This window comes from Phalacrocorax carbo, chromosome 11 (assembly GCF_963921805.1).
Source record: "Phalacrocorax carbo chromosome 11, bPhaCar2.1, whole genome shotgun sequence".
NCBI classification, from domain to species: Eukaryota; Metazoa; Chordata; class Aves; order Suliformes; family Phalacrocoracidae; genus Phalacrocorax; species Phalacrocorax carbo.
In genome coordinates this window covers 14,850,126-14,863,796 of record NC_087523.1, presented here as the reverse complement: position 1 = coordinate 14,863,796, position 13,671 = coordinate 14,850,126, and the positions used below count along the sequence as shown (strand labels likewise).

General features: G+C 43.7%; 1 protein-coding gene across 4 annotated transcripts in view; it reads right to left on the bottom strand.

Annotated features, from left to right (window-relative positions):
* Positions 1–11,640, bottom strand: part of AFF2 (ALF transcription elongation factor 2) — a 341,788-nt gene extending 330,148 nt beyond the window's left edge. For all 4 annotated transcript variants that reach the window (XM_064463179.1, XM_064463180.1, XM_064463177.1 and 1 more), the window contains exon 1: positions 11,129–11,640. In XM_064463179.1, the coding sequence (XP_064319249.1) occupies positions 11,129–11,175 (47 nt within the window). In that variant the 5' untranslated portion in view covers positions 11,176–11,640. The remainder of the gene's footprint in view (positions 1–11,128) is intronic.
* Between the last annotated feature and the right edge of the window lie 2,031 nt (positions 11,641–13,671).

The window sequence follows — 13,671 nt, the reverse complement described above, 5'->3', positions numbered from 1 at the left end:
TGTTATAATTAGTTAGAAAGATATTAAATCTTAACCAAACATTCTAGCCTGCCTCAATTTTTTGATGAGGCCTTTTATCATTGAAGTTGAATTGCAGGCAGATTGTGTGAGTTTACACAAGTGAGAATCATTACAAAATCTAAAATAACCCTGATCTGGTTGAAATGCAGCTAGCAGAATACTCTTGGTTACGGATATAAGGGAGAAAAAAGCCTTCTAGATATCAGGTTATTTGTGGACCTCTAATGTGTTTTCAAACATATGACTTCTGTATTATGTCTGTGTATTTTATGCAGTTTCCAGTCATGTTTGTTAGATGTCTGCATGTCATGTACTGCAAGATTCATGAGCAGTCTACAACCAGGCAAAATTCTCACACAACAGCTTGTCTTGGGTAATGGGGAAAGAACCAGGCAGAGTGAAGTGACAGGAAAGTGTATTATTTATTATCCTGATCAGGATAACACCTAGTCATGGTCTACAATCCCAGTGTGCTCTGTCCGGCTGATGGGGTTGTATGATTCTGAATGAGCACACAGGTGTTTTCCTATGCAAATATCAAAACCCTCTTTAATTATCTTCCCTCATCTATGATCCCTCTACATGCACATTAAAGAACAGTCAGTTTGGGCAAGGGCTCTTTAAAGAGCAGAGGAAAGACTGAACAGTAACAAAAATATTGCAATAGATTGCATAATGTTTCTGGAGCTCTACCACAGAGTAGGTAAAGGTCATCTTCTCCAGAAATGGAGGGAGAAAGCAAAAGAAGCTCTGGCCAAGTATGTTTTAGAGATTACTAAATCAATGAAAAACTTCAACCGGCTGCAGTGGCCTTCGGCTCAGCCCTCTAGTGCAACTTCACTGGCCCACACATAATTATCAAAGCCACAAAGACAATACTTTTAAGTATGTATGCTACTAATAATCTCCCTAATTGCCTTAAAATGATACACAGGGTTTCATGAAAATTCATTCCTTTTTTCAAAATCCCATTGTTAATTTCAGAACAAAATTCCACCAACATAATCTATTAAAACACATATATGCAAATACCTCCTGCTTTTCTGGGACATAAAAATAAAGACCATCAGCTCATTTTGCTGCCCATTTTCCCTTGAACCCTGGAAGAAAGGACCTCCAAACAAAATTTTGCCTCTGTATTTTTTTTTTACGTCACAAAGATGTACTCTTCCTAGTGCTTGCTAAATGCAACACAGTAATTTGTACCCCCAAGTGGTATAAATAGAAAATATGTTCAGTCTAATAACATATGTGAAGAAAACTCCTGCCCAGGGTTAACCAACAAAGCAGCAGTCTGCTAGAAACAAAGGCAGTTGGCTCGAAGAGCAACAATGCTTCTGGAAAAGTGTGCATGTACTATTCAGTGAAGCATCCAAGACATGACGTTTACTTAAGCTACAGCTGCATATACAAAGCTTTTCTATATGACCTGGGAAATGACAAGTCTTCTGGAGTAACAGGACCATTCTCTCTCTGAAAGTCCATGGCCTTCACTGCCCAGCTGAAAGCAGGGTAAATTATATCAGATATGTACACTGTAAAACAAATTCTGCCCTTCAGAAGAGTTTCTCTGCTTTGATTACCTCTTCTTGCAGGTATGCTCTGCCCAAATCCTACCATTTCTCTTTACGGGCTTGCCTTTCCCCTACCCATATATCTGCCTCAGTTCCTGTCTTGCTCTATCACCATAAACATTCATAAACATTAAGGGACTTAACCTCATCACACCCCTGCGGAATAGGAAAATATACCCATCAGAGTGGGCAAGCAGTGAACTGGAACTTAGCTGACAGCAGTCCTGACCAACACCAAGTCCTTCCACAAGTCACCTTGCTCCTCTTTCTGTTCCCCTGTGTATAAGAAGTGGTAATGGCAATGACTCCTCTGCAAAATGCCTCAGTCTACCAGTAAAATTCTGAGATGTTATTCTTCTCACATTACAGGAGGTAAAGCAGACAGACATAAATCAACATTGCTTGATAGGCTTGTGGCCAGAAATATCACCCCATTTTTCTAAACATGTGTCTGATATCATCAGCACAACACAGGATGTCAATGCATAAGCTATGCCATGGACAATCTGCGTCAACACTGTTTGCTCTTCTTGTAGGTAATGCAGTACAAGCAAGCTAGTTAAGGACTATATAGCTAGAGTGAAGTTCAGAGCAGAGAAAATGTCAAAAATAGTTCCCAGCTGACCCCCAGGAAGATGAAAAAGTGAACAGAAACACCAGACAAAGGTAAACTACACAGCTGTCCCTTCCCTCTCATGCCCTCTCATGCTTTCCACCTGAACAAAAAAAAAATTACCAAAGCTGTAAATATCATAACCCCATTTTGACAGACACAGTGACTTTCCAAAGGCAGTAAAGCAGCTCGTGGCAGATCCAATAAGAAAATCCACGTTCTATTCCTAAATATATATTAACCTTGATTTAGCAAACTTAAAAAGGACAACAACTTCGCCAAAAAAAGGCAAGGCAAGTTAGCTTCTTCTCCAAGCAACCGCTACCCTCAGCCATTGGCAAATGCCTCAGTCACTTCACCTATCCCTCTTCAAAGGCTTGGTGAAGACAAATGGGCCTTCCAATGTGCAATGAAGCATAAAGCCATGAAAATCAAAGGGCTGTTATTTGAGTAAATATGAGCTCCAAAGCCATTGTCCTCTCCCACAGAGGAGATCTATGAAAATGCTTACTATAGCATATGCACAGTATTCTTTACAGCTCTGCCTCCCTGCTGACCACCAGCCCCAGGGCCCAGTCCGCTTCCCATTACAATCGGCTTCACCACACCCACTGACTTGTATTGGAATTCTTTCAGGGACCCTAACTAATGAGTTTTTAAACACTTGTAGACAGGGAAGATAATTCCTCATCATTATTCTTCATAGGAAACACCAGGAAGAATGTCATACCATTGTTCTACAGGAAAGAAACTGGAAGAAAAGTCACCCCCACATTCAAAAGAGCAGCCAGAAGTTTTTATACATGAATTGGCTACCCCAAGCTATGGGTGTCTCACCTGAGAGTTCAGGACGGGGACCTAAAAAATGTTCAACCTTCTGAAATTAAGCCCTTTGAAATCATCTCTCACACTGGCCTCTTGCAGACAAAGAGGTTCATAATCAACTGGCATATATTTTTCCAAGTTTTAAATACTACATTCTCAAATACAAGCATGGCTACTGATAATGGCATAGAAACAGACTCACCTAAACACTGTATTACTGCAGGATCTTAGTTTCCCTCATGGCATGAGACTAAAATAAATGGGACCTGGTAACCTTAATGACATTTTATATTTAAAGCTTTGCATTTGCTTTCTCTGCTGACAGTTGTTTGCTTTTTTAACTCACAAGTGAAATCTTGACCTAAACCAGTGGTACAGTAAAGGACAAAGAAAAGAATAAGTAGGCTTATATAATGGATTGTTACCCTCAGACCTAAAAATATTTTACATTAAAAACACTCCATTGTGAACCCACCTTTTCAGCACATATCACAAGCCACCAAGTACTGCTCTGTTTTTACTCAGTCTTACTTTTAGGTGTCTATCACTTTGTAGGATGCAGGTACCATCACCTATTGTAAGGGCCTACGCTTGGATGACCACTTTTAAACTACGGTCAAATCCTGAAAACAGTCCATGCAAAGTACCGTAAGAAAAAAGCACTAGTCTCAATAGTACATCTGCACGTCTGAGCCCCAGGCACTGAAAGCAATGTAGAGCTACAGAATTTACTTATTCCACAACACCATGTACACCCACAGTGATAAAAAAATAGCTACTGTAATACTTGTCAAAGAAACAACTGAGTGATTTTTAACTTGGTGCTCTATTCTTGTTTTCTTCTTTGCCTCTTGTTAATACCCCACCCCTATGAAAACATATAATTATGAGTGGGCTATTCATGTCTTACTATAACTGGTAGCACCATGCAGCATCTGAGTCAGGAATCTGAATTGCTGACTACAGCTCCTCACTAAGCAAGACTTACATATTGTACATAGTAAATGGCATTCTCCCATTCTCCGTTGTCACCTACTATGAAAATCAGCTTCCAGTTGTGGTATCATCTCCAACTCTCCTTAAACTTCACCATCCCAAATCACCTGGAATAAGGACTCATTGATAATCTCCAGTAAAAATACACAGATTAACTGCTGAGGTCACATAAAGAAAAAAAATTCCACAACCAAGAGTCATCTTCCCTCAATGGCTTGATTTGAACACATTCATAAAATGTCACTAAAACGTGATATAAAGTTTTACAGAAGAAGAGACTACTGACTAGACCTTTGTTTAACAGTCATAATAATTTATGGTGTGGATCTGCTACATACGAGTTGAAAAAAAGCCTCTTCAGGATAACATAGTTTGCAACAGCTCAGAAGTTAACTGCAGGAAGTTTTGGTTTATTCCTTTACCTCAGCTCTCTAGTCCCATATTATTTTTTCAACACTACGAGCCCAACCTTGTAAACCTATCATACTGACTACACTCAACAGCAGTATTGTTGAAATTAAGGAGCAACTTGCAATTCTTTCCAAGTTTCTGCAAGACTAGGTTCCAGTACATAGCTTTTTTGAAAACAAACCCCTTAGCTCATTCCCCAAAATCTTCCCTCACAAATGCAGGTTGAAAATCACATGCCCTTTGTGCAAATCTTTGGTCAAACTACTGTATCATTCCATTCAAAACGGAGCTTAAAAGCTACTGACATGCATGTTGCCATCCTTCCTCTCATTTTTTATCTCTACAGTCATCCATTAGTCAGAAGTAACATACCTTCTGACCTCTGACCAAAGCTATTAGAACAATTTAAACAAAGATTTTGATTACAAAGCATTAATGTAGAACATTCAGTAACAACAAAAGGATGAAAGAGCTGTCTTTTTGAGTCACTGCTGTGACTTCATGACTACGTTATATTATGAGTGGTCTGGAAGGTTATACTAACTTGACATGTTACTGGATTTACTATCTTCTTTTTCAACGCTTAAGGAAGAATTCGTAACATTGCAAAACCCAGAGCTGTGGCACAGTTTCAGTTTTCAGTGTTAATAGATGTTTGATGGCTTCATCAAATCTGTTCTGTTAACTGCAACCAATAGAAAAAATTCAACCTTTCCTCTCCATTTTTCTTCTCTTTCTTCTCAAAAGAAAGGCAGAAAGTTTGAATTAGGTTCAGAATTGGGCTCTGTGGACTTCTTCCACACGCACAGTATTAGGTGTGTGCAAAGTGCCTTGCTGATCCTGGTCATTAGAGAGTTGCTCCACATGCCACAAAGCCTGCCTGCCTGCCTTTTGGCCAAAACAGGGTCAAATCCAGTACTCTCTGAAGTCAATTGGGAGTATCTCCATTGACACCACTGGCCAACTGGCTCAGGCCCAAGCTGGAGGAAGACATGGGTACTTTATGGTACTTATTGATTATATACATTTAACAACATCCAGGACCCCAATTCTTCAAGTCCTCTATACAAAGAAATTCCATTACCTCAGACTAAAGGCACCAGGAAAATACAGGATGTGTTTTAGAAGCTTATTCCATATACTTCATAGGTTCAGTGTATAAAATGTTTCCTACAATTCTCCTACTTTTTTTTTTTTTTTTTAGGAGATTCAATATTTGCATTCTTTCTGGCTGCCCAGCTATCTATGCAATCATGTAAAACTGCTGATAGATTTCAGGCAAATGGATGTGTACTATACAGTAAAAAATACCACCACTTTCCATTACCAAATACATGGAGAACTGGGGTTTTGTCAGTAAAACACATTGTGCATTTTGGGAGTGATCAAGAAACCAGTTCAATAAATCTTACCCTGAAGTTAGAGTTGTTTCAATAGAACTGCTTGTGTGCATAAAACTACATCGACTATTGACCCTGCTATATTAAGGCCCACGTGCTTTTTCTAAGTCTTACAGCCAATTTTGTCCCATCTCACATGATGGGAATTTTGCCTGACTCAGACAGAAACAGAATTTGGGCCTCAACACAAAACACATCACAACGCTCCTTCCACGAGGCTGGAGCACTGTCTGAGTCCTAAGAAGCTCAAAAGTAGCGTCCACACGTTTTTTTCAGATATCATTCAGTATGTTTAACTTAACACTTTACAGAATGTCACATTTTCCCCTTAAATTATTTAGTTAAATTTCAGGTTGCAGTGGCAGTCTTGTCAGACAGACAAAAGGAATAATACTGCTTGACTGAAGGACCTGCATCATAACGCCATCTTTTACTCAAAAAGAAAATCCTAAACAATATAATTGGCATTCACGTACAAAGTCCTTGAATGCTCTGAAGTTCTGCCTGGCTTCAGAATAGCTGAACAGTATCTGAAGTATCTACTTTCCATCCCAATTTGTATATTTTAAAAGTCATTAAATTCTTGGATGAATCATTAGGAAAACAATTCAAATGCTGTTAAACTGATTGTAATTTTGCCTCATAGGATAGATGGGAGCTTAATGTGTGCAAACGGCCAAATTCTTTTAAGATTTACACTCCATGGAGTTCAATATCAACCAGGGAAGAATTACTAAATCAGGACATACTTCAAGTACAGGTTTTGGCCCAAGACTATTTTTGGTCTTTCTCAGCTGCTTGTTTTGACAGCATCTAATCCCCCTCACCCACCCACCGGCAGCCACACAATCTATCCATTTACACTTTCAAAGCAAATTGAGAATGAAACATTTTCAAATAATTACTCAGGGATGTCTGTAATACAAATCCAAAAAGTAACTGCAATTCAACTGTAATATTTCTTGAGGAGAAGGGAGGGGGAGAAAAACCTTATAGAAATCCATTCAAATGTGACTTTCGCCTATATTAATACTCTCACCATCACCCAAAAACTTTTTTTTTTTTAACAATCTAATTCCCAAAGAGCCTATTTACTCTATTTCACACGTTCCCATGAGAAGCACAACACAGCTTCCACATTCACAAGACTTTTCATTTAGCGAGCTATTACAGACCCTGGTGAAAGAACAGTAACTGAGAAGGTCTTCTGCAGAGGCACAAGGCAACGAGGGAAGGGGGAAGGTGGGTGAAGGAGGGGAAATACCCAAGGCTGGAACTGAAACAGTTCACCTTTGTCTGGAGAGCAGGATCACCCCCTCCAGGTTGAGGACTACGTTGAAAGTACACACTGCTCTGGCGCACGGTATGTTTTTGCATTCGTACAGGAGAGGAACCTGGCCCACAGATGGCCTGTTCCCAGCTTTGTCAGCCACAAACAGACCTTTGAACTTTCTATTTATATAACAGTTTAGTGAGTTTAAGCCTCTTCCTGTATAACTGGCAGTTTGCTGGTTTTGCTGTAATTAGGCTACTTGTGATACATAGTATAAAAAAGAAAAAACCAAGAGCTTGTCTCTCTGCAGTGAGAAGTCTTCCCTATCACAACCACACAGCTACGACGATACTCTTACCTGCTGATCTTATTTCCCTTTGCCAACTCTTATTTTCTACACTTCATTATGCATTTTTCCCACTAAATATTTTCTCCGCTTTCACTTTTTTTAAAGATTGAAGGACATAAAATATGTTAATACTGACAACAATAAATACAACATAAACTATGAATCTCTCTGCTTTTTTTGTGTTAGCGAGGAGCTATATATCTGTGGTGGTTGGGTTTTTGTTGGGTTTTGTTGTTTCCCAGCTGCTGATTAATGGCACCACCTTACTCCGTAAGCAGGTTCAAATCTAGCCACATGGTCCCAGGACACTTCAAGATTTCATCTACTTGGTTACCACAGACAAGCGTGGAAAGTGATTTAAAAGATGAAATTTGATTTTTAACAGCAAGTGGTCCCCTTGGTGCACACAGGCATTCATGCTTTTCATTACATCCATCTCCCTTCCTTTCTCCCTCATAGAATGGCTCATATTAAATGGAAGCCCAGGTGAACGTGTCTTATTCATCCAGGAATCACAGCAGGCTTTAGCTTTGGCCCTTTCACTTCAGGCAGAGTTTGGATTCATTTAAATTGTTTTGGCTTTTTTTTTTTCCAGCTTTTCAAGTTTGGCAAAACATCCACTGGGATATTTGTGGCCTTATTTTACACATTTTACCCAAGTGTTAACAAAAAAAAAACAACCCATACCAACCCTCAGGTACCCTCCCAATCACAGTCTTGATGAAGGTTCAATGAAACACCTTATTCTCATACCACTGTGATCTCTCCTAATACGGGAAACTAAAGGGCCGATTCTGCAGTTTGTATCAAGACAAAGCTCGCACTAATCATCGGAATGCCAGGCGAGAATTTAAGAACACATGTAGCAGCAGTGTACGCTCTAAGTTTGACAGTTCTTGACAAAATGCATTTCAAGAAGTGACACAAAGACGCACCCCTGTTGGGGGGCGGGGGGGGGGGGAGGAAATTACCTGTATTTTACCCATCAGCCCAAAACTTTTGGGGAGTTATTTCCTGATAATAATGGCAATGCATAGAAAGTGTTACCTTTACACCTTTTCGTTGGATAAAAAAAATAAATCTCTACTTGAGTGATAAACATTTTTTTATATACCTATTTCTCAGGCTATGTTTCTGTTGTATTTTGCATACAGATAATACATACAAACACCCACACACATGCTGTAGGCCTGAGCTTGCCTTCTTGGCGATTGCAGCACAGATTAGCAGAAGTTTTGGGTTTGCAAGGAATGCAGAAGAGGGTCTCTAATTGCCTTATAAATGCTTGTGAAACACGTTTTTACAAAGGCCAGCTTACAGGGAGGAGGAAGGAGGACAGTTTCAAAATAAGAAGCAGCAATTCACACATCATGTTATATATACTTATTTGTAAATATTACAAAGTAATCATACCACATTGGATACACAGACAACAATTAATAAATCTTGATGGGCGAGCATGCATAGTTCTGGGCGTGTAGAGATGATGCCTGTATAACATATATTACATACATACACATGCACATATCTATGGATAGACAAACTAAAGTCATATCTCCTTAAACAAGCAACTACTTGTCAGACAGAAATCTTTACATGTACAACAAAATACACGTAATGTTTGTGTATACACGTAGATCATGTAGATCATGTACCTACATATTGTATGCATGTGTACACGCATATACTAATTGGATTATTAAAAGCTAAATCCAACTTGATCTCTGCAATAAGTAATTGTGTGTGAGCGTCTATGCCACATAGAGAGTTTGTGGAGAAACCAAACACTGTGAAACAGATGAAGTAGAAATGTTCTTTCCTCATGGACCCTGAAAACACTGAAACCAATAAATTCCACTGTACGAAAGCAAGCAAATGGAATTTCTAGAACGAGTAGCAATATGTAAATATTTTATGGCAAAACAGAGGCACAAGAGTTCCCTCCTTTCTGATGCACATCTAAATCCACATAAAACCACAGTCAAATGAAAGTAAGTTATTAAGCAAACATTAAAACTCAATACCTATAATGTGCTTACTATTTGAACTACACCCACATATTGGGTTGTAACAGCTTCTATTAAATTAATGATGTTACCCACACTATAAATTAGGCAAATTGTATGCAAATATTATTTGAGTAGTAATACGGTGGTTATCAGTTGTCTGCAAAATAAATTAGAGCAGCAGAGTAAAGATAGCGTGGTAGAAGCATAATATTTAATTGAGCACTAATTTTATTCTGATTATTACTTTTAAATAACAACAGCATGGTTATTAAAAGATGTAATATGATGGTTTATGCAGAGCTGATAATACATGCACATGATCCAAAATGCCTGCTTACAGATTAATATTGATATACTGTAATTTACTGTTCCAAGGATTTACTCCAAATTGCTGTAAAATAGAACGTGACAGGTATTTGGTTCCGATTATCTTGGATTTGCAACCATAGCTGTTAGACTGCGTTTGGCAAAATGATAGTTATTAACTAAATATATGATCTTTTTCCTAGTCATACCTTTACATTATCAAAGTAAAGTAAAGCCTCTGCAAAACATGAGGTCCAAATGCACATGCATACACACATATAATCTGTGTGACATTTAGAGATTAGGATAACAAAATACAGTATTTTAGCCTCTTTCTTGGCAAACTGCACTCCAGCCTAAAAGCATTTAAGAAAGCAGTAACCAACCACTGAATTTCGCTGTGCATAAAGAATTATAACTGTATTTGCTGAATTGAAAAGTAAAGAACGATTAAAAACAGTCGAAGAAGCAGCATGAGCTCATTAACCGGCCGGGGAAGCGACTGCATACCCACCCCAATTCTAACTTTCCCAGCTACTTGTCACCCATCGAAAATTCCTTAACATTCACTTTGGTAGCAAGTTTACAATACGCTTAAATAGATGCACCGACCTTTTCTCAAGATGTGCATCTACTTGCAGAGCAATACAAAACCTAAAACTCCACTCTTAATAGAAAGGGAAAGAAAAGGAAGAGGCAGAGAGAGGAAAAGGAAAAAAAAAAAAGACCTGTTATAATATCACGGGGACTGATCGTCCCGCTTCCAAAACTAACTTCAATAACGCTTCGCCCAGAATAGGAAACCAGGAAAACCAGCAGAGACCCCCACACTGGACAGGGCTGCGGCTGAACTGTGCCGCACAGCAAAACTACAGCCGCGTTTCTCCCCGCGAAAGGAACATTGTCACTGACAGCGGCGAACACCGCGCTAGCAAAGCCGCGATCCCGGGGACAACGGGGGAGACGCCGCCGCTCCCCGGCTCGGAGGGGGTCGCCGCTGCCGTCGGGATTGCAGCCGGCACCCGGCGCATCTCGGCGCTTCCCCGGCCTCTCCTCCCCCTCCGGCCAACTTGGCCCCGCCGCCGGCAGAGCGCGAGGTGCTCCCCGCCGCCGGGGCCGCCGCGCAGCCCAGCGCGGGCACGGAGCCGGCCGGCCCCGGCCCCGGCGGGCACCGGGCGCTTCGCCCCTCAACAAAGGCGAAGGCACCGGGGGAGCGAGCGGGGAGGAGAGGAAGGAGGCAGCTGTTAGGAGGAGAGGAGTGGAGAGGCCGGGGGGGGGGGGGGGTGGGGGGGGAAGGAAAAAACAACAACAACAACAAAAAAAAAAAACCAACACACCCAAAAAAACCTACCACTGCTGCTCTAAGTCCCAGTCCCTGAAAAAGTCGAATAGGTCCATAACGATCTGGTGGGGAGACTCAGAGAAGTGGTGCCCCCTCCCCGCGCCGCGCGGAGCCGAGCGGGGCTGGGGCTGCCCGGCGGGGCTCTGGGGCTGCCCGGCGGGGCTCTGGGGCTGCCCGGCGGGGCTAGGGCTGCCCGGCGGGGTTGGGGCTGCCGGCCGGCATGGGCGGCCGCGCCGCGGGGACCGGCGCGGAGCCGCCCGGGGCTGGCGGAGCGCTGCCGCCGCCGCCGCCGCCCGCTCCGGCCGCCGCCAGCAGCGCGGCGCGGCGCGGCTGGGCTGCCTGGCTGGGAGAGGCAGGCACGGCGGCGGCGGCGGCCCCGGCGCGCACACACACACACACACACACACACACACACTCACACACACCGCGAGGGGAGGAGCCGGGCGGCCCGAAGCCGCGGCATGGAGCCGCCGCGGCAGCACCGCCGGGATCTGGCGGGGCCTCGCAGCCCCCCGCGCCCGGGGAAGTTTTGCAGGAAAGGAGGAACAGCGGGGGTGGGGGGAGCGGGGCGGCTTCGCGCCTCGGGGTTCGCTGAGGGCGGCCTGGCCGGGCGCGGCGAGGGGGAGAAAGGCGGGGGGGCGGCGGGTTTGGGGGGTGGGGGAACGGGCACCTATAATTTAATTGCCAAAGCCAACTCCAGTGGGCGAACAAACCCGACCCCCGCCGACACGAGAGGTGGTGTAGGCACGGCACGGAGAACGCCCCGGGCCAGGCTTACTGGGAGATGCACGGTGGCAGGGGAGGGGGCAGAGGAAAGCCCCGGGGGCGCTGAGCAAGAAGGGCCCCCCCGAGCCCTGCTGGCGTTTTGCTCCGGCCGAGCAGCGCCCGCTCCCCGGCTGGGCCGGCCGCCCCTCCCGCTGCCTGCCTCTGCGTGAGCGGCCGAGCCGCAGCTCACCTGCGGCCGCCGGGCGGGACAGGGGCGGCCTGGAGCAGAGACCTGCCCCGCGGCGAGGCCGCGCACAGGCCCCGGCTGCCCCCCGCGCCCTCCATCCCCTAAATGAAGCGATTTTCTACCCAGGGTCACACACCCGGCCCACCTGCTTTTGTATCCAACGGCCTTTGAAACAGTAACTAATATGTTGCGATTTGCGGCGTATGTTTTATAAACATAAAATTCCAAATACACGTACCCAGTGAGCAAACAAGTGCACACATTGGTGTTGGAAAGAGCTGACCAAAGCTGCCTTCATTTCTAGTCCAGTTTTCCACAGAACTGGTCGCGCGCTGAACTTCCCTGTGTGCCAGCCAGCCTTGGGGACTTGGTGTTGGCGAAGTTTGAAGCGACCCTTGCTTTGGTGGGGTCTCACCTCTGCGGCCACAGCCCAGCCCCACGAGGCTCAAGCAGCCAGTCACAGGGGCTGGCTCTGCCGCCACTGAGCCCAGGCTCCAGTGAACCTCTCAAGGAAGCATCTTTATGGCTTCCTGAGAATTGAGACACAAATCCAAGGTTCTAGAGTCGATCAGAGACAGAGCAGCTAATGTAATCCAAAAATTTTGCCTTCCTGAGGAGTACACATTTGTTTTATAAGCACGGTTGGGTTGAAAATATCACTGAGGAAAAGCTGTGGAACTGTTATCCGTGGAAGTCAAATGTGACAGACTTCATCATCTTAGCTTGGGCTTCACTGCAAGATTCTCATTTGCATCATGTGTCTTGTGGGCCCTCAAAAGGGAGGGAGCTCAGGCAAAGCTGCGCCACTGACAGCCTGTGCTCGCACCCAGCAAAACCCAAAGCACTGCTCCTCTCCCCACTGCGGGCAGGCAGGTGCATGCAGCATTTCCTTTCTAGCATCTCTGTTTTCTCCACAAACAGACTCAAACACACTGCTCTAGGCCTCAGGCTTTAAAGTATCATGAGTCAGGCCCCTCTCCTGTTTCTTATTTTAGCATCGTTGTTGATTTTAAAAGCCCAGTTCAAAATCATAAACTGTGGCCGATACTTTGAACCAACATGGGAGGTGGGGTCACATTTTCAGAACTGTTGTCCAGAAACAGGTACAGAGGGGTTTTTTGAAATAAATTACTATTAATAAAAATAAAAACCTAGTCTCTCACCTAATCCCTCACATTCAGTAACTCACCTATTTTCAGTATCTTGAGCCTGAACCATTAAACTCAACTAAACAGCTTACTAAAAGCATTCTGCACTGGGACTTGCTGGAGTTGGCAGTTCTGCTCCCCCTCTTTTTAGAGAGGGGTCTGGTCTGCTTCCCAGGTATTAGTGCCTTCACTTTCTTAGAGTAAACCCTCTTCAAGTATCCAGAAAGTAGCAAAAGCTGCACAAAATAGTTCTGAAAAGGCTTTCAGAGCTCATTCTAGAAAAGATAAGGGGTGGGACATCCTGCATGAGCAAGGAAACCTGCTGTTCCCATGAAGGGCAATAGTAGGGAAAATCTCTCTCCTCAGAAGTGACATGTTTGGCACCTGGAGCTCCCCAAATGCCCCACGCCCTCAGCTGCATGAGAAAGTTTGTGCACGAAGGGACTTTTTGC